Source organism: Xiphias gladius, chromosome 7, assembly GCF_016859285.1.
Source record: "Xiphias gladius isolate SHS-SW01 ecotype Sanya breed wild chromosome 7, ASM1685928v1, whole genome shotgun sequence".
Classification (NCBI taxonomy): Eukaryota; Metazoa; Chordata; class Actinopteri; order Istiophoriformes; family Xiphiidae; genus Xiphias; species Xiphias gladius.
The window spans coordinates 20,852,834-20,875,016 of NC_053406.1; the positions used below are offsets into that span (position 1 = coordinate 20,852,834).

The 22,183-nt window shown below is 38.8% G+C and overlaps 1 protein-coding gene across 3 annotated transcripts; it reads left to right on the top strand.

Moving 5' to 3' along the window:
- Positions 1-2,748: 2,748 nt before the first annotated feature.
- Positions 2,749-13,450, top strand: apbb1 (amyloid beta (A4) precursor protein-binding, family B, member 1 (Fe65)). Of its 3 annotated transcripts, none has more exons than XM_040130904.1 (15): positions 2,749-2,939; positions 3,592-4,256; positions 5,751-5,956; positions 6,041-6,100; positions 6,527-6,606; positions 6,713-6,779; positions 7,456-7,602; positions 8,070-8,197; positions 8,939-8,944; positions 9,135-9,249; positions 9,371-9,455; positions 9,536-9,616; positions 9,867-9,982; positions 10,124-10,300; positions 10,543-13,450. In XM_040130904.1, the coding sequence occupies exons 2-15, from the start codon at positions 3,614-3,616 to the stop codon at positions 10,696-10,698; spliced, it is 2,067 nt and encodes a 688-aa protein (XP_039986838.1). In that variant the 5' UTR covers positions 2,749-2,939; positions 3,592-3,613; the 3' UTR covers positions 10,699-13,450. The 3 variants fall into 3 exon arrangements, with proteins under 3 accessions (XP_039986838.1, XP_039986839.1, XP_039986840.1); XM_040130905.1 differs by having other exon boundaries at positions 3,597-4,256; XM_040130906.1 differs by lacking the exon at positions 8,939-8,944.
- Positions 13,451-22,183: the final 8,733 nt, after the last annotated feature.

Below are 22,183 nucleotides of genomic sequence, written 5' to 3' on the forward strand. Positions count from 1 at the left end.
ACCTAAATACATTTTGCTGCTGGGTGTATGCTGATTCAGAGGGTCTTTTTAAATTGCGGCCTCCATTTGTGCTGCCCTTCGTCTCTTGCTGTTCTGAAAACATCTTTTTCTCCCTTCCTTAGTCTTTGCCTCTCCTCTACCCGCGTCTTCCCCTGGCATAGCTCTTGTTGCATCTTTACCACCTGCCTCCTTAAAAAAATCCTGCCTACATGTTTTTATCTCCTTCTGTTGAACAGTGTCACCTGAAACTACCAGTATAAGAAACGTTAAGTCATGGATTTTATGATGGCGGTAGATGGTTTGTCGTGAAACTGCAGGAATAAAGAACAGTTTAAGACTTTTACTGTGTGTTTAAGGTTGACCTGTGCCGTCAGTTGATGGTTTTGGACGGATGTACACACATATCTAACTTTTGTATAGTCTTGTTTAGCATAATCATTGCTACTAGCTGCTGTTTTTCTCTAGAATGTTTATCATGTTAGCTGTTAGAGCTGACAGATGTCTATCAAAGGCGGCCTGTGGTTAAAAAAAAAAGGGGTATGCAAAGCAAGGATGTCATTACACAATGCCCTTTAAAACCACTAACAACAGGTGGCTTTACAATATAAATCACTAATGTTTTTGATGATTCTTTTCTTTATTTATTGTTTTTTTTTGTTCATTTATTTAGCATGAGCCATAATGCCATTACAACATAAAGAAAGGCATTTCTTTATTGCACGCACTGCGCTACTTTACAGAAATGCTTCAATAAGCTTTATATTTTGCCTTTTTTGCAAAGAGTATATTTTTACATGCCTTATCCAGCTCCCCACCCTCCTACATAAGAGCAAGACCCACAGATTGAGCAGCTGTGTCACTCGTGTCTCTGTGGTTATTTTATGTCTCTTTGTGGTGTTTTTGAGTCTATTTTTACTTTTGCGTCTATTTGTAGCAATTTTCTGTCTTGTCATACTTGTTTTATATCTCTTTGTGTCTCTTTTTGATCATTTGATTGACCTTCAACATGAAATATTACTGTTTCTTCACCATTGGTAACACACATTTCTCTATAATGAGTTCCCTTCTTCAAAACTCTTCACACAGTTCTCTTTACTGACCTTCAGCTCGGCACAACAGTTAATCTCACATCCAAAATGCAGTAATGCCACCAAAATTTGTCTCCCATTAAAAAAACGTCACTCAGGACATCCTGGCCTAAAACAAAAACACTACCAACAGCTGGCATTACAATATAGATCCCTGTTGTCTTTGAAGTATCTTTTATTTGGAATAAGCCAAGATTTCATGACAGCAGAAAAGACAAACCCTTGACAAAACACAAAATGAAACTAAAGTAATTTCAGTCATGCAATAAGAAACTACGCATATTCACGATACATAGAGCTTCTGAGTTTGACGACAAGTTCTCATTCACTCCTTGTGTCCTCTCTTGAATACACCTTGGAAAGAATCTTCTTAATCTTCTTTCCCAGATCAAACATATTAACACAAACGTGTATAAACTGAAACAATGAAGGTCTTAAAACCAGAGTTTGACACAAACTCCCTCAACAAGACCATGGCAACAAGATGGAGGATGGAGGACCTGCCATTGTTGATATTGTAGTTCAGTGGAGCAAATTTCTAAAAAAATGTGTGATTATGTGGACAGACATTATATATTGTAAAAGATGTGTTGGAAAGATTTAAGATAAATAAATATCCTGCTTATGATTTTTGTAATTCAGATAGAGAAACCCTTTTTAATTGGTTTTTGGACTTGTTTTTGATGCAGAAAAATGTCCTCTGTGACTTTCTACAGCTATCAGATAAATGTAGTCGAGTAAAAAGTAATATATTTCCCTTTGAAATGTAGTGAAGTGGAAGTATAAAATAACAGAATGAAAATACTCCAGTAAATTCCAAGTACCTTGGACTTGTACTTAAGTGCAGCACCAGGATTTCTGCTGGGTACACCGAGTTAAATGATAGACATCAATGAGAACCAGTAGGGATGACAAGGCGATGAATTATTTACCAAGTGCATGAATTAATAGACATTTATATCGCATTTTTTTCAGCAATTCTCAGCAGTAACTCATAATATCATCAGTGGACAATTAAGCACAACCTGGAAGTGGAGAAAATGGATGGAAGAATCGATGGGCAAATTAATCGATTAAAAAATAACTAATTCATTCAGCCTAGTTTAGTTTATTACATTTATTTATCAGGGACGATGTACAAAAACATTAATCTCAAGCAAAGATTTGCATTATAACAGATGTAGCTAATAGCTAATGTCCATCTATCTGCAGTCAGTGGGCAGATAGACACATTACAACAGGTACAAAAACACAAGGTCCAAATATGAATTCTACAGGATGGAATTCTGTAACAATGGTACCAGGGATTTTACAGCCATTTTTTTTTTTTTTTTTTGCTGAATCACACACAAAAACATTTTCTATTTAATGTTACTGCCTACAGCAGACTAGTAGAAAAATCGAAAGAAACTTGTGAAGGGAAATTTAAACTTTTTTAATACATTTGAAAGCCTTATTTGACCCGCAGATACCCTGAGTTCTTGAGTATATTTAGCCTAATTAGCCCCCCCTAGCCATTGTAGTTATTGCTGCTGGCACGGAAGTTATGTACAATGACTTTAGTCCTGAGAAAACAGACAGTGTGCAGCGCTGGATCGATACGTCCCGAAACAGCATAAAAGTGGATTTTATTTCATCAAGTTCGTCTCCGGATCTCGTTGCCTGAGTGGCAGCAGCGGGCTCCGGCCGTGACGTTGGTCCGTGACGCAGGTTCGCCCTCCATCGCCAGCCGAGCCCACTGACAGAAAACACCACCTAGAAACGAAGATAGCCCCCCTCACGATTTGTGGAAATATGTAGTTAGCTCGCACAGCTCCGCATATTTCGACGACAGGGGGTTTGGTGGAGCCGGTAAGTCACAATTCTTAACACACGCTTGATAAATTACAGTCACCGCACTGTCTTTCGAGTTACTTGTTTGGCGCTAACGTTAGCCTAGCCAAGATGACGACGGTGATGATGGCGGACGGTGCCCGTTATCTCTTAACTGCGGCGATGGCATCGGATAAATATCACTTTAAATTAGCACAAAGTCCGCTTTTAGATCTGGATTTTAGTTGACAACCAGCTGAATGAATCTGAAATGACGCACCCGGCTCATGACTGGCTGTATATTGAGCTCAGTATCTAAAGAGAAATGGGTCGTGTTGGCAATTCGGAGATTGAGCTGCTGAAGTGCGTTTCATATTCGCCCAAAAAATCCAACCGTGAAAGTAACCGCAGTAATTGGCAACCCGGAATAGACGAATGACAAACAGACTTCAGTCCCCATATTGAAATCTTGCTGGTTGCTTTAATGTTACAGTCAGTTTACCTCGATATTTATTTTTTACTAGCATTTGTGACAAAGTAAAGGCTTCTGAATATATTCATAACCAGCAACCGCCGTACATTTTCGCGCAGTCTTGTGAGAAACTCGGGAGAATCTGTTTTATTATTCGCTAGCCTGCTAGCTAGACTGCTAACGGTAATCCTAATGAATCTGAACCTCTTCTTCCATCAGAGCAGTTTCATGGAAAGTTACCATGGGTGGCCATGATGATGAAGATATGCCATATGTTGTGAATAACCAAAAGCAAGATGAAGAGCTAAAGAACAAGCTGAATGACAGCAGCCACTGGTGCGACCAGGAGTCCACTGGCAACAATGCCAAATGGGTCAAAGAAGGCCAGAACCAGCTGCGGAAAGTAGCCGAGAATCAGCAGGATCAGGACCACAACTGCAATATCAGCCAGAATGGGAACAAGCAAGACTTCCCTTATCAGAACACAACTCAGGAAGAACAACAGGGAAACGAGGAGCAGACCAAGTCTCCCAGAATAGCAATGACCCCTGGTCTCAGTCAGGAGGAGTCCAAGAACATCCTTAATGAACCGCTACTCATCGACACTCTGGAGTCTACAGAAGAGAAAGATAAAGAGAGAGAAGAGGACGGTAAAGAAAAGGAAAACAAATCAGAGGAAGATGAGGAGACATCAGGTGATACCAGAGGAAAGAACGTGACAGAAGAACAGAGAAATATGGAGTCTCAGAGAGAGAGCAGTGTTGTAGGGAGAAATGCCTGCCTTCTCTTCTCCAACATGAACGGGACACCAAGTGATGAAGAGTCCAGCTGGCCTGCACTGTCTCAGGATAACACAACTGACAGCTCTCCAAATGGCAACAGAGGTAAACAGTACATGGAGTTGATGTTAAAGAACACATTTATAGTATAGTACAACATTAAACAGGACTATAGGAGCGGTTGGTTGGCACAGCTTGCACAGACAACAACATAAATTTAAAAAAAGAAAAATGCAGCTCAATTCAGTAGATGGAGCAAACATGGTGAAAACTTAAATATATGCTTTTAAAAAAACAAAAAACAAATTATATACTGAGCACTGAGTAGATGACTTGCAGATTAGATTAAGTGTTAACACTTAACTCTTACAACCACCTATTTATCATTTATAGGCAGAATATAAATATTTAACAAATGGTTTATAAAACTCTGTAGTATAGCTGTATACTAGTGGAGACTGATGTATAAACAGATAATAAATTACAATATAGTAAAACAGTTGTAGTAATGTTAAAAATGCCTTATATTTGGTGACAAATATTGTACATTTCTGAGAAACTTGGAATGTCCTTATATCTGCTCATAACTATATTATAGTGTGTTTAACAAATGTATCAATTGTTTGTGTACTGTTTATAAATGCTAAATAGGGGGACTTAACATAAGTGTTACCTATAAAAGCAGGATTGTCTGTAAGTTTCAATTTTTTTTTACTGCTGCAATTTTTATCTATCTTTGTTTTGCATCATATTTGGTTTGAAAGTCTTCAAAAGAATTAAAGCTAGATCTGTAAGGTTTTCTAGCATTGTTTTATCAATCTGTACGGTGGAGTGGGGTGAAACACTATAATCTACGCATTGGAGACCATTTCTGTGCCGTTTATTTTGTGCAGTGTTGATTTGATGTGTCAGCTCAAACATTTTGGATAATGATGCCAGTGCAGTCTTATTTTGTCATCATCAATAATCAGTAATATTAAGAGGGTATACGGTAATGTATTGTAGTTGTATATAGCAAAGTAAAGTGTATATTACTACTCTAATCTTATCAGTATTATATCAGTATTCAGTAATGTTCTTTAAGTTCCCCTGGTCTGTGAATGAATTGTTGTTAATGTTCATTTCATATTATCAGTTAGTCTCAGCAACTTTACAAATGCAACATTAGATGCTTTGTCACCTGTCGTTTGAATAAGAAAAGGTTCTGAAGTTTAGCTTCAACAGTGTTGTAAAAACCATGTCTCTTTCGTAATTGGAAGGCTGACAAAAGTGAAAGTCAAAACACGAATTCAAAGATAAATTACAAAAGATAGCTGTGGTTATTGATAAGTTTATAAAGAAGGTAGACTGTTTACTGGCTATGGTGAATCATTAGCCCCATGTTTAGAGTCCAGTTTATCTGATTGTCAGACGCCATACGGAATTTCTTTTAAGAATCAGCTATTTCAGTGCTGTCAGCATATATATACATTTTACAGAATCCTTGTTTTGTGTTTGTTTGTTCTACTCTCTCCTTAAATGGTCAGTGTTTTTCTTTTGTCAACCAGACATTAAACACTTTCCTTTTCCTCTGTTTTCCCTTTATTCTCTGCTTTTCAGAATCCTTTTGGGACTCCAGTGCTTTTGAGACAGACACAGACCTGCCTTCAGGATGGATGAGAGTGCGGGATACATCAGGCACATACTACTGGCACATCCCTACAGGCACCACCCAGTGGGAGCCTCCTTCACCCCTGGGTAAAGTTGGTGACTCCATGATGTCCTCCACTATGTCCCTTGAGACGACACCCTGTGAGGAGGCTGAGGTGAGGTCTAACACCCCTCTTACTTGGCTAGAGACACTGACATGTGAAACTATAGGTAATGATAGTTTTTGTTACATTTTCCAGGAGTCCTGGGTTCACCTTTCCAACACAGATGAAGGAGCTGGTGAAGGGGAACTGTGGAAGGTAAGTCTTGGAAAAAGTGTAATTTAGTTTAGTCAAAATACATTCAGTATTGGTACATAAGGTATTTTCATATTTTCAACAAAAGTAGTTTTGAAATACGTTTTGGACATATTTAATAAGGTCTTTGTCAAGACTACATAAATTGCAGCCTATGTATCATTTATACTGTTTAATTTCTATATCTGCATACAAGCCAATATCAGCTGATGATATTTGCCCTCTATTTCGCATGGCATTGTTTTTTTTTTCATTTGTCCAGTAATTCAGGATGCCAGATGTCTCATAGATATGTCTGTTGTATGTATTAAAACGAACTATTTGTTAAAAAGCTGCTGGACTGTCAAGTTTACATTTCCTAGCTGGAATAAACTGAACAGAGTTGAAATTGTCATGGTTAACTGTATTTTTTCTTACCTGTGGCTTCAGGAGGAGGGAGAGGTTGCATCTGATCAGAGTCTGAAGGAGTTTGAAGGGGCAACTCTACGCTATGCATCCATCAACCTGAAGTATGTGCCTTGAAATCTTGTTGGTTAGTTAGTAGTTGGTATTTAGCATATTGTCTTATTCTTATTCTCCTTCTGTTGCACTCTTTTTTCCCCTCTGTTATTATAGCTACAATTGCTCCCAGTCTGAGGAAGAGGAGAAGCTCGCTCCACTCTGCACTGATATAGAAACTAAGGTAAATCAGGGTTTGCTGTTGGATTTCCTAAACATGTTGAAAATTTTAGATTTAGTGTTAGGAATACTGCTGCTATTGCTGTCTGGGCTCAGATCTGGAGTTGGTCTTCAGAGGCAATGAAAGAAAAAAACAAAATGAAAAACAATTAAAGGAATAACAGAGATAAAAAGTAATTAATAACTAATTAATAGTCAGTATTGTTTTTAAAAAAAAAAAAAAAAAAAAAAAAGCTGCTATTGGTTGTTTTTGTGTGTTTATGCAATAAATATTTTTTCTTACTTGGACATATGGATAAGTGTGCTGTAATTGCAGGGGGGGTGGCTGAGCAGTAAGGCCAAGTTATTTATTTATTTATTTATTTAAACTCGTATTTGCAATTTTTCAGCAAAGCAAGTTTTTAAAAATGTCTTAAATTATTATAGATAGATATAGAGATAGATAGATATCGATAGATAGATATAGAGATATATAGATTGATATATATATATTATTTTTTTAATTATTATTGTTGCTTAGCTTACACAACTAAATGAGAGTAAAAGAGGTCATTTGAGCAGTGTTAACTCATAGAGGGTCCAACACACCTCAAGTTTTGAACCTTTCCTGACTCCATTGTTCTTCACCTTCCCTGTGCAGTCCTGTCTTGTACTAATTTGTTTCATATTTGCACTTTCAGTGTTTTGCGGTGCGTTCCTTGGGCTGGGTAGAGATGTCTGAGGAGGACATGGCACCTGGCAAGAGTAGTGTTGCCGTCAACAACTGCATCAGGCAGCTCTCTTATCACAAACACAACCTTCATGACACTGCTGGTATCTGGGGAGAGGTGAGGGGACTTTACTGAGTTGTACTAATGCTTTACTGGTAATTCCCGCACAGCCTGCTTTAATGTGCATACATTTAAAAATGCTATTTATTTACTTCTTAAAAGTTCACTCTCATAATTTTAGGAGATTTTATAATAGTTCAGTCTCCACACCAAAAACACTCAAATCTTTTTTTTAGTGTTGTATTTGGTGGTTTCTGCCAACCGCCATTCAACTATTTTGTTTGAAAGTGAGTGATCCTGCTACTTCAGCTGATATATTTTCAGGTGTTTTTAAGCTGTTAAGAGAAGTTTCCCCAGCTAAATTCATATTGGAATTGAAGGGAAGTACCTCAAATAGTAAAAGTTAAAATGTGTGCTAATGTATGCATAGATATCTTAATTTCATAGAAGCCCACAAATTACTCTGACGAGTGAAAGGCTTTTACGATAGGCTGCTCATAGTAATAATGTGTGTGTCGTGACAGGGTAAGGACATGCTGATGGTCCTGGAGAATGACACTATGAACTTGATCGACCCCCTGGGCCAGACTCTGCTTCATGCTCAGCCAATTGGCAGTATCCGTGTTTGGGGTGTAGGCAGAGACAACGGCAGGTCAGTATCCGTATTATAAGGAAGATCTACATGATTAAACCTAACTTCTTAAAATTGCTTTAAACAAAAAAATGCTTCAGAAAGACTTTGTTTAATCATTGGTCAGTTGTATTTCATTTGTGGTAGTACTTTGTAATCTACGATCCTAAACTGTATATTTTTAATTTGTGATGGTGGAAAAATTATTTTTTTAATTCACATTCTGGCTCAGACTTTTAATCCATATGAAGGTGCTCAGTTAAAAAAAAAAAAAAAAAAAAAGTGGTTTCTAAGGGTACACTTAACTTAGAAAAACACATCTCTAACTTTTGTTTACAATTAACTTAGCTGTGAGGATTTTCCTTATAATGGGTGCATATGGTTAATTTTCACCTTAAGTAAAATTTAATGTAACCTTCAGTCAAGGTTTGTTAGATATCCCTCCAGAATTGTGTGAGGACAGCCTTTTCTCACTGTTTTGAACGTTCTGCCATTATCCTGTTGAGTCTCATTTAAAATAAAGTTAAGCCTCATGTAGTCATGACTCAGAGGCTTGGCATTCCCGAAGACATCTGTCATGGCGAGCACATCGAGCTTGCGTGTACTCTATTTATTGCACACTGCTTCCCCCTGCTGGATTGTTAGGAGCATTACATATAAAAAAAAACACCCCTGCTTTGTCCTGTTTTTCCCTCCTACCTGCATCACCATATTCTAACAATCATTTTTTTTCTTTCATGCTGCATTTTCCATCATGAACAGAGAAAGGTATACTTCAGTGACTTTTAACTTCTAAGTTTTTTCAAATGATTGTCTTGTACGGATGTTGCAGTAGTGTGTGTATATATAGGTTTTATGTGCGCATAAGCATGTTTTTGTTGAAAGTGGCTCACATTTTTATGCTGTATTAATGATCCAATATATGAATGTGACATTTTCCCTCTGATTTCACCTGCAGGGATTTTGCTTATGTGGCTCGAGACAATCTGACCCAAGTTCTGAAGTGTCATGTTTTCCGCTGTGACTCACCTGCCAAGAACATTGCCACTAGCTTACATGAGATGTGTTCAAAGGTCGGCCGCTACTGGATTTCATTTTGTTTCATTACGAATTCAACACAGTTTCTTTATTCATGATCAGCCATGGATTTCTTACTTCAACTTCACATATTTTCATCCTTTGATTTAACTTTAGATAATGATGGAGAGAAAGGCGACCAAGCCAGGGGTGAGCAGGCTCAACTCTGACCCAGATAAACCTGTGGTCATCCCTGTTGAAGGTAAAGTTGACATGCTTTGAATATGGTCATAACTGAAGGTGTGGAAACAGATCACTTATTGTTTCCTCTGTTTTTAACAGAGTTTCCTGCTCCAAAAAATGAACTCTTCCAGCGCTTCCATGTTTATTACCTTGGTTGTGAGGCTGTGGCTAAGCCAGTAGGTAAGAAAACACTTTTAAATATGTAATGGTTTATGTTAACATTTCAGCTGCTTTGAAATGTTAAGAATACTTGTCCTCATCATGACTATGGGTCCTGTAGTAACTCTAAAGCTAATGTTTTGTATCGTGCTCTTCGTCTCTGTGTGTGTGTGTGTGTGTGTGTGTGTGTGTGTGTGTGTGTGTGTGTGTGTGTGTGTGTGTGTGTGTGTCTTGCTGTGTCTGTGTCTGTGTTTCTTCCCCCCTTTCTCAGGTATGGATGTAATCAATGAAGCACTAGAGGCAGCAATGAATGGCAAAGATAAAAATGACTGGACTCTTGTCTCTGTGAATGTTGCACCAGCCACCCTCACGATACTTTCAAGACAGGTAACGGACAACAAACTCAACACGACATTCGCTCAGGGAGAATGGTATGATTATTTTAAATCAGGGGCTAAAGCTTCATCATGATGTGCCTTAACGGGATGTCAGCAAAATGTTTCAGTGTGAATATATGTCCATATCCAGAATGAAGAGGTGCTGTCAGAGTGCAGGGTGCGTTTCCTGTCTTTCATGGGTGTTGGGAAGGATGTCCACACCTTCGCTTTCATAATGGCGGAGGGTCCCCGAGATTTCACCTGTCACATGTTTTGGTGCGAACCCAATGCTGCCAGTCTGAGTGAGGCTGTACAGGCTGCCTGCATGGTGAGTTGTAAACAGTTACATGAGATGAAAGCCCTAAAGATGGAGAGATGATATCTAGAAGACATGAGAAATGCATTATTGTTCGTGTTTTAGTCCTGTCAAGACTTCCCTTTATTCTGTCCCAGAGTCGAAAGCTAAGCGAGCACAAATGTGAATCACAGTTGTTTACATGCACACTCCAGTGTTTAGTCTCGTGTCTGTAATACATCATTTACGCTCTATATGTGGTCATCTTTTTATAGCTTCGCTACCAGAAATGTTTGGATGCACGTCCACCCAGCCTAGCCTCCTGTCTGCCCACTCCTCCTGCTGACTCTGTGGCTCGACGGGTCAAGAAGGGGGTGCAGAGTCTGCTGGGCAGCTTTAAGAGCTACAAGTCAGGCTCTCAATCCCCTTGAGTCGGAGCATAGATGATGCAAGGTCCATTATACACACGGTCCATCACTACAGCCCCTTCTCACTCTCACGTCTCCTTCTCCTCTCATCCTTCTTCCACAGTTTCGCCTTACGACCGTTTCACTTGTCTGGTCTGTAGTCTAGTATGTGGAGTAGTTTCTGGGGAAAATGTGTGTCTGAAAAGATTGCTTTTTTTTTTTTTTTTTTTTTTGGTTTTGTTTTATTGGCTTGTACTTTATATGACAATTTAAAACTCTCATCTCCAAACAGATGAACCCTAGCATCAAATTTTTTTTAATTTGCTGGGATTCTTTCTGTGAGTCTTAACTATTTTTGTGTTTTAACAGAAACAATGCTATGAATGTTGGATATGGATATAATATATTTTACATGCCGACAATAGAATTTGCTTGAAAAAGAGGTTGCTAGATTCTCTCACAGAATTTGTCTCGTTCCCTTTTCCTCCTCGGTGCAGTTATCATCTCAAACACTCCTCCTTTTCTACTGTCTAAAGAAGGTACTGTAATGCAGTCGTTGTCAGATGGTGTCAAGTGTCCTAATATGATTTTCTAAAACATCATTGCACCTCACTCTACCACCTTAGGTTGTAATACAAGCGCTGTAGGCGTCTCAGTAGTTTGCCATGTAGTTAAATGTTTCTGACCCTCCCAAACAATGTATTTTAGTCTTCCAAAGAACTGTATGGTCATCTGTCACATAGTGAGCAACCACTGATTTGAGTGTAGTGTGTTTCTCATACATTCTGCATGAACATATGCAAGTTCAGTGCTAGTGTGCAATAATCAGATGTTCTTTTACGGTGGGGTGATAAGATGGCTGCAATGTGATTATTTGTTCACTTTAATGAGAGTCTGAATAAATTGGGTGTGAGGCTAATGGAACAGCAGAGCCATGTTGAAAATCATTATCTTGTGAGAGAAATGATAGTAATAAGAATGACCAACTCTTGGTTTTCACAAAGCTGTTTACCACCAACAAACTATGGAATAGTACTGTAGAAACTCACCACAAGCTGCATGTTTTGATAGCCTAGAGTTTTTGCTGCTTGCAGCGGTTTACTGCTTAAGACCCATCAATGTATCCTGTAAATTCTTTCTGTGTTTCTGTATGGTAAGAGGAGGCTGGAGTTGATGTGTTGTTTCGTGTTACATAGGCATGTCACTCTAGTTAGTTACAGTGTTGATCATAAGCTAGCAGTAGAAAGTTAGACTTCCCGTCAGTTCTTTCAGACTGAAAAGATGAGAGCAGGTTAATGTTTGTATTTACATTATGTGTATATGAGAAACCTAAAGATAATTTCTCCAGTGGTTGACATTTTAATTTTTTCCTTGGCCACATTTTGACGTGTGTGGTCCCCGGCCGCTCCAGTTTTATGTATTTTTTATTGTTTCCACACACTACAATGTAAACAGTAAAGATGATTTTCACATTAGCCCGCTAGATTTACTTTTTATAAAGAACACACTAATTAGCCAAGTTGTATTTTATCTTTATGTGTCTGTCAGTGATCAATAATGTATGTAGCACAATAGTAATAGTCAAATTAAAGATGCAGTTAGTAAGATTTTTTTGGTAATTTTGACCTCTGCACGGCATTTGTTTGGCCACGTTGTCTGAAACATTGGTAGCTAGTCACTAAACATCCTAAGGCTAACTGACTCCACTACATAGACTTGAAAAGAAGTCTACATATAAATAAAAACTACATTTCTTGTCACAAATTTAAAAATGATTTTAGAGAAAATGAATCACTCAATTAAATTACAACAAAATACAGTGAAAATGAATGTATAGACATGGATAACAAATACAACTTTGTGTTTTAAAAAAACAAAAATCACATCATCTGTAAAAACTGACTGGGTAATAGACAAGATGACCACTACATCGTGGTGATATTAAAAAGTAAGACTTTGACTGGAATGTTTCAGTCTGGCTGGTGCATAATGGTGAAAATGGTGGATTATGCACCAAAGCAAAATTTTAAAACAAATTTAATTTTTATTCTCATTTACTTGCTATCAGCATTGTATAGCTCACAACTAGAGATGTTATTTTTTATTTTATTTTTTTTTAATTTTCTAGACCTTTGTTTTCCAAAAGTCACTCATCTTTTATTATTTCTATATTGAAGCTGAAATCAGAATTTTCCTCAAAAGTTAAACTAAAAACTAAATTATGTTTGCTACTTTTGAAATATATATCCACAAAATATAGAATCCATGTTTGAAAATTAGATGGGAGATGACTCATATTTGAGTATAGAGAAGTTATACACTTCTTTGAGAGAGAGATATTTCTAAATATAAAGCTGTCATGGAGGCTGCTCTGTTGTCTGACCTTATCGTCTGACCTTGTCACCCAATTGTGAAAGCAAAGCAGTGCTTTGTGATGACTGGCTTTTTTCAAATTTTCAACCATAGATCCGTATTGATGTTTTTTTTTATTAACGTGTAAGAAGTTATCAAACACTCAAACTCTTACCAACTGCTTCTTTATACGTGTAAGATATAACACTAACGAAAACTAGAGTAAATTAACTCATATTACTGCCTTGTCACTCATGTGTCACTTGGAATTATTGTGCTTTTTCTCCTTCAAAGTTTGCTGTGTCCAGTCAGTGGCAACACTTAAAGCAGGATGAGTTAAAGAACATTAGCAGATTAATTTATTTCTGTTCATGTAAATTAGGTGTATAAAATGTATGTATATAAAAGTCACTGCACAATAAATGTGAACATATCATAACTGTTTATCTCGTGGTCTTTTAATATCTTGGCAGTTTTTTTTTTTTTTAGGTTGGCTGAAGCCAAGTGGCTCTGAAGAGATTGGTTTCCAAAGGGCAGGTCTGGATCCTAGAGCCTGAAAATGTCTCCTTTGGTTTCTGGTTGTGGAAGCACAGATATTTTTTCATTTTCTGTCAGTGGCTTTATCTATCATTCCCTGCTTTTCCATTAAAATGTAAAAGAAGCCACACACAACCTGGCTCTTTTGCATATGCATTAAACCTGACTCCGGTTTTACCATATGTATTGACAGACCAGCCACACAATGCCTGGACAAAAATGCAAAACACAGCGCGCGCCCCCCCCAAAGTCATCTGTTCACTTCATATCAGCACTGTTTCCCCCACCTGCTGAGTTCAAAGGATGGGTAGGGCTGGTTATTGTTTCCCTAAGAGATGGTTTTAGAGATGAAAGGTGCACATCAAGTGGAACCCACAGCAGCCACGGACTGGTAATAACGGGCTCCACCATCTCCACGGGAATACGGGGAATGCCCTGCCGATGGGATCCCCAAGCAATCGGACCGATCAAGACTCTGGCTTCCTTTTTGAAGAAATCGACTTGATTGACTTCTGTTTGTACAGATTAAACATCACACCACTGGCACAGTTTCTCCTGTCGCATCATGTGTGTTAAACGTACAACAGGTGTAATTTAATAGATGAATCATTGCTTCTTTAATATCCTGCAAATATCGCTCAGATTCACACCACAGGAGTTAACTTGGGCAATGTGCGTGTGAGTTTTTACCATCTATTGACAGATTGTAGCTCATATTTACACTCGGTTGCCAGTTTATTTGGTACACCAAACAAAAACTAATGCAATCTAACAGCCATGCAATAAATAGCACCTTTGTGAGGGTTATAATGTTTACTTTTTGTTGAAACTGATTCGTTACCGTAAACATTCAATTAAATTTTCCAAACAAGTCAGTTAGCATTTCACTCAAAGCACCACTGTGCCCAAATACAGCCTCAGAGAGCGGCTAGCATGGCTGTGGACCTGTTAAGCCGTGTCCCAAACCCATGCTGCATACAAATGCTAAGCACGTTTTGAGTATGTAGGGTGTTCACACCGGAAAACTGCCAAAAGGGCAAACTCAGAACGGTATTCATACTAGAAATCTTTATTTTTGAGTCTGATCTCGATGGTCGCTATTCTACCACAATGAAAAACAATGCACGTAAGGAAACGGGGGAGCTGATCAGAATCTGAAAATTATAGAATTAATTGTTGATGGTGATGAAACAGTTCCAGGAACACCTCAGAAGGAAAAAAAAAAATACCTATTGGATTTTTGGAAAAACGTTTTGCTCTCTCTTTGTTGTGTTTAATTGTCTGTAGCATTCTTAAGTTACGTGTCTGTGAAGATTCTCCGTCATCCCGGTCATGTTATTCTGTAAATGCTCTGCGAAGGCGACTGGAACCAAAGGAAACTTCCAGCAAGCCCAGCTGCCTTCGCAGAGCACTTACAGAATTCATAAGTTACAGTTTAATTACCTTTGCATGGCCCACAACTGCATTTTAGCATTTTAATTTTTTGTATACTAACTGCAAAAACTATATAGTATGTATACAGTATGTATTGTATGTAGTGTCAAAGCACAATCTGTGTTTATTATCCACTGGTGTATTGTGCTTTTGTGTTTTGTTACCACTGACTTAGAGAGGTGTTTATTTAACGCTGTGGGTATTTTGGGGGGGGTCGTAGTTTGTGGTGCTGCTGAATTGTATTGTTTTATAGAGGCGTTTCTAATATTTTGTACACCTCATTTATGTCAGTAGCGGCTTAAAAAAAAACCAAAGATGATAATATTAATAATAATAATAACATATACCAAGGAGGTTATGTTTTCACCCGTGTCTGTTGATCTGTTGGTTTGTTTATTTGTTTGTCAGCAGGATTATGCAAGAAGTACTGCACCGATTTGCACCAACCTTGGCGAAGGGGTGCGGCATGGGCCAGGGACGCACCCATCAAATTTAGGTGCAGATCCAGGAATTTCTTTTGTCACTTTCCTTAATGTTGTGAGACGGGGCGTTTTTCGCCATTTTCGTCAACACTTGGCCTCGGCGGAGGTACGCGCTCTACTGAGTGCCAAGTAGTATTAGAATTTTAATAAATTATAACCTTCATGAAGGTAGGATTTATCGCAGGGCTGTCGTGTTAGACTGTATGAGTAGGTGTACCTAATTACCTGCAACTGAGTATGCTTTATCTTCTGTTCAATGTAATACATTCTTTGAGTGTTTATTCCTTGTACAAACACCGTACAGTAGTTTTGGCTTGTATATCTTGGATTATGACTGTGTGTTGGTGGCATGTTTGCAGCCACCTACGTCCCGAATCCCTTTGTTGCCTCTGTATTCTGCTCTGTGTTATTGTGTTGCAGTGTGTGAGTCCACGTATCTCTGAAGCCAGATTCATGCACTCCGTATTTGCCGGGTGTCAATCACAATTTACATAGGTCGGCTCATGGAGAAACTAATCACAGTTATAATTATTCCTATATACTAATTATGCATATGGTATTTGTTTAATGGAGATTTATTTTGAGTAATGAATGTGTAGTCTTGTGGAACATTGCTTTTCCTCTCAGTGTGTAGGATTGGACCTGTGTCCCCTCTGCTAGGCTCTGCAATCTAATCACCAATCTCGGGCTAGATAAAAGGAGTTGGTGCAAGCTCCTTCTTCAACCCGTCGCTGCAGGACACAGCCTTTTCTGACTGATTTGTATCGCAAGACTACACCTCTTTGTACAAGGCTTCTCATATCCTCCGCCGCTTTTATTTCAACAGTGCTTACCCACTATGATTTCTGCGGCTTTTTCTGTTTTGCCTGCTCCTGGGCTCTGCGGAGATCTGTGCTTCTCGGTAATCAGGGCTGACACCACGGTGCGCCGAGCTTTGGTCAGGGCCACAGCAGATCATACATGGCCACAGGAGATGCGTGATGGCACAGGGTTGGATCAACTACAAAGAAAAACTGTATGAGAGGATAATACTTTTTATGCTACCACTGCAGCGAGTGTCGTAAGAAAACAATTCCTGCTTCCACAGTCCTAGGAAATCCATGATAGTATGAGATACATTAAAAAACATGGAATGGCAGGTGATAGAATAAAGGGCGGACAATACAGATGCGAGACACAAATGTTGGTACAGTTTCTATTAATGCTCTCAGCCATTCATTTGGGGATTAAGCGGTCTAATCTCAAAATGTTCAGTAATTCATTCTCCCCCAAATAACACAGTGATTGCTTTGCCAGTGGGAGCAGCCAGCAGGCCACTGCTGCCTGGATAATCGTTTCTCCAGTGGTCCTCCAGCGATTCCAGCAGCTCAGCGGTGGTTCAGTAACAGTTCAGCACACACAACAATCTAACAGGAAGCGCTGCCTTCACTGACTCTGCCGCGCTGTAACGTGCAGCATGTGATGATGCGTGACAGGGTCAATCTAGACCGTGACCTAAACCGTATTTGTAGGCTCCAAAACACATCTTGCACTTTAAGACTGGTTAATTTTAAATTCACATCTGAAGGAGTGCATAGTAAGAGCATTGTATTAGTCATTTACAGTAGAGAAAGACGTATATACTGTAGCTCTTTCACTGAAGGGAGAGTACCACGGTGTAAACATGCTCAACTGCAGGTCAAAGTTCTGCATTCATAGCAACATGTATGTAAAGCATCAAAAGCAAAAGTACTCGCAGAAAAATACCCCCCCCCCCGAGTGATATAGAACGGATTATTGATAGTCATGCATTAATATGTAAACAGCCTTTTTAATGCCGTAGCTGGTTGTCATAGAGTTAGTTTCAACTACTCTATAGATTATTGGGTAGTTGAATCTTTTAACAGTATGTATATCATTTTATAATCTGATGTATGTTTGGTATGTAACATCTGAACCTTAAAAGCAACTGCAGCTGATATACAGCACATCCGCAGAAAAGTAAAAGGTAAAAATATTTGACTTGATTTGATATATTTGCGGATGGAAAATAAGTGGAAATAAATATAAGGTAAAGTGCCTCAACGCTGTACTTAAGTAAATGTTCCTAGTAACAGTCCAACTTTAATCAATTCCAGTTTGTATTTTATCATGGTCTACACCCAGCCCCTGCGTGATGCCAGTGCAAAGTGACTGCTGTAATAACAAGCAAACCATATTACCGTACTTTAACTGTGCAGAGATGGCAGTAGTCACAATTTGCTTTACAGAGGGAAATGAAGAAAAAGAGGTAATAAGAGAGACAGCTAAGATCAAATATAAACGTAAGCCAGCAAGTCGTGACTTTGAAATCACATTAGGAAAATGGAGAAAAGAACCAAAGAAAACAAAGTAATATAAAGATGCTTTGTGAAAATGTGCATAGATTAATCTTCTCTGAGACTGCGAGGTTGTTGAGTCGTGGAGCAACAACAGAAACAGGACGCTCACCTTGAATACTTGTTTACCTGCTACTTTTAAAGTGGCCCTGATTTGAGAAAATCTTGAGTTCGTGCGGATGCCGAAAGCTCTTTTTTAATATAACACATTCTGACTTTGAACTCACTAATTTCTTTCTTTCTTTTTTTTTTTTGCAGGATATTAGATATTTTCTATTGAATTGTTGAGAGAGAGAGAGAAGGAGAGAGAAAAGAGATGCATGGTGGGCAAAAATGTGCCTGTTTGACAAACAACAAACAACGCCAGTCTCCTTAAATCATTTAAGAGTTTGTCTTAGACCTGTCTGCGAGGAATGCATGAATGGAAATGCCTCTGAGTCTGCCATCAAGATCTCAATATGACTCACTGACAAGTCCTTTTGTTCAAGACAAATATACTTCTCCGGCACGCCTTGGCCATCTCTCTCTCTCTCTCACCACCGGTAAGTCATTTCTATTAAAATTTGTCAAATTCCATAATAGAGTAATTGCTATGAAGAATAGCAACTGTCAGGCTGGATATGAATGGTCTTCATATTTGGTGCGCAACCATGTCACTGGCCTCTTAAATCATTAGATTTGAGATGACAGAGAGCAACTAATTCATATTCATACTGTGTGATGACGGGGGTTTTGTCAGGCTGCGATGTTCATTGAGTGGAGTTAGTGGAAAATGACATGTCTCATTACACATAAGGATGAAAGTGTTGCAGAGGTTGTTACAGACACAATGTTTTGATTTTGAATGTCTCCTCTTTTCCAGACAGTCTGGTAGCAAATAATAAACCGTTTTAGTCTTCTAAGCTTTAAATCAATAGTTTGACATTTTGGGAAATACACTTGTTTGTTTTCTTGCCAAGAGTTAGATTGGAAGATTGATACCACGCTCGTATCTCTTTGTCAGATATATAGCTACAGCAGCTGGTTAGCTTAGTGTAGCTTAGCATAAAGAAAAAAACATGTCCACCAGCGCCTCTAAAGCTCATTTATTAACATGCGGTATCTTGTTTCTTTAATCCGCTGAACTATAACTATAACAATTTGTGATTTTACTGGGTCAGTAACTGCATCTAGCCCAAATAAATAAATAAATAAATAGATAAAAACAATTCCACCAACCTAATAGAGGCCTTTCCTTACTCAGTGCCCCCACTGGTGGCAGGAGATATGCCACAGATAAACTGTTAAAAATCTCTGCTGAAAATGAAATAATTACGATTAATTATGTATAATTGTTTAATTACACTTTTTACAGCTATGTCATAGCCTGTGGAGCCTACGCACACTGCTGCCATAGGTAAGGCGTAAACCCTTAATGCAGAAGTATAAATGAGCCTTTAGAGGTGCTGGTAGCTGGAGTTTGTTACCTCGGGACAAAGCCCTGCTAGCTTTTTCCCGTTTCCCAGTCTTTGTGCCAGTTTACGCAGCTGCTGACTTCTGCTTCATATAGCATTTACCGTACAGACCAGAGAGTGGTATCAATAGTCTCATCTGACTCTCGGCAATAAAGCCAATGAGAACAATTCCTAAAATGTGAAAAAAATTCCTCGAACTTACTTTAGCTCTGTGTTGTTTCAGTCAAACCGAGTCCGCACAATCATAAAAGAGTTTATTGTCTTGCTGGTGTAATGATTAACAGTGAGATTAATTTACTTGCAGACAAGTCTGTCTGCGAAGACAACAACTTCCAGCCCGGTTTCCCGTGAGTCTCTCCACAGACCTCACCAATCCGACGGCCCAAACCCTCCCAAGGCATACTGCAGCAAATTGCATTGTTACTTTGCAAATTTGTTCAAGCAATCAACTCGATCTCACTTGGGGTACCAATCTGACAACAGGAATGATTAGAATCCTGGGTGGCTCGCTGCTTGTCACTTGGGACCGAGATGAGAGCGGAATTACAATGAAGCCTGAAATTGCGTGTTATTGTTGGCTCCCTGTGTTCCCGTCCTCTTTTGTCCATCTACCCTTTTCCTCTTGCCCATGTCTGTCCCCTCTATTCTATCCTTTGGAGATGTGGTAACAAGGTGTGACTGTTAGAGACAAAGCCACAGGGCCATTGTCTAGAATAGGAGACTAAAAATAGCCCATGTGCCGTCTTTTATTACGGAGCAGGCCTGCCATCACTGGAGTGTAAAATCTCCTGATTTGGAAGATGAAATATGCAAAAGTTAAGTGGAAATGAAGGATTAGAATCGATGGCCTTTAATGTAGTAATGGTGGACAGGAAGTGGTTTAAAGGAGGAATAAATACGGCAGGAAAGATAGCTTAGTTGAGTTCCCTTAAGGTTTGGACGAAATATGTTAAAATGACCCCAGAAACTGTAGTGAAATGCAGAGGGCAGAGGCAGGCGGCTCTCAACTTGCTTTATATTTATCAGTTTCTCCTCACATGTTGCCTTGGAGAGGAGGGTTAGGGGGGTGAAATGACCTGACGGGAGCTGAGGGGAGGAGAAGCAGGCTGTTGATTCTCATTTCACTGTTCCCATCTCCCAGTAGGATTGTCTGAGACATAGATAAATACTGCCAGCACTGCGATTTATAAGCTGTGCAGCAGACACAATTTCACCCATTACCTGACTGACTCAAAAGTCCAACACGCTTCAATCCCCTGCATACAGAGTGCTCTGATTTCTGCTGGGTGCCCCCCCCCCCATCGGCCTTTCCTCTAACTCTCTCCTGTCAACACCACAGGGGGACAAGGCAGCTCTCTCAAACTCTAAATACTTTTTTTATACTATAGCGGTGATTTGGTCGTTTGTTGCCTTTCACCGCCTGGCTAAGTCTTCTGCTTTTTTTTTGTGAGTGTGTTTCATCTCAAATTGCCATACTATTATAATGTTTGTGTGACTTCGATTATCCAATCAACGCCAAAGGGTCTGAAAGTACGCCTACAAAAGTCAGATTTTGCTAATGTTACAGTACTGTAAAGACATAGAAGAAAAGGAAAAGGTCAAGCAGACCCGAATTTAGCAGATCCAAAATGATCATTTCTTTAGACAGATAGTGATGTGAACCAGATCTCCACTATCACACTGAAACGATTTGCTGCGGACTAATCACTGAACAATTTCTATTCCTAACAGCAACTGTAATTTCTCTTCATAGTAGAGTTGAAGGGTCGGTTCACCCAAAGTACAAAAAGCACATTTTCTTCCTCACGTCCAGTGTCATCCCATCTTGTAGACAGTCTCGGTTTTAATCTGGGCGCGTTGTGAGATTTTAGAGTTCTCAGCTGAAACCCCAATAAAATAAAGATGAATGAAATTGTTTTTTGTAATTTGGATGAACTGACCCTTTAATATCGAGATCACGCCATGTTGCACCTCTGCCATTTTTAAAACGTGTCACCATAGATGACGAATGGTTAGGACATGATGAGCTCTTGACTCCATACTGTATATTACACTTCTCTCAATATCTAGATGTTCTTGAATGTTCTATATTTAACTATCTTTATTAATTAAAATAGATTTTTTTTGTTGGGCCCTGGTTAGATGTTTAAATGTTGAAATCATTTTGAAATCACTGAAGAGAGAGGTCAATCTCGAGCACTGTCACCATAACCTTAAAGGTCAAGTCCTTTATTCTATACTCTACAAATTGTCAACTTATCCTTTGAAAAGAACAAAACCAACAATTAACTGATGCTACTGACAAGTATTGTCTGCGTAGCCAAAGGTGGTATGGCTTATTTCTCTGCACCGTGAAGGACCATTGTTGTTCAGAAACACATTAAAGAGCCACGGAGTTGCACTGGTCGACGTGTTTTCTTCATGACTATGAACATGGGGACTGCACCAAATGTGTATTCATCCACAACTGAAAATAGTCCACATGAAATGCAATATCTATGCAATATATATGTGTGTATATTTGTGACCTTTTTTTTTTTTTAAACACTGACATCTTCAGTTGGATTGATTGTGCTTTGGGCTGAGTGACACACACGAGATGAAAAGATGAAAAGCATCAAGAAACGAACTAATAGATTTTTTTGTTTCTGGTCTTTTAATGAGATTTGTTGACGATAACAAAGATATAGAGTAACCCTACCTTTACCCTCTGGGCACTCTTTGCTTGTGATACTGGTTGTAAATTTCAGCTGAAGATGGCATCATATTTGTGACTTCTGTAGATAAGGATGTGGGCTTCAGTCCATCCAGTGCAGCAGTAATGAAAAAAACACTTGAATACAGTTTTATTATTGCCAAGACGATTTAGTGAAGTGAAAATAAACATTATCTT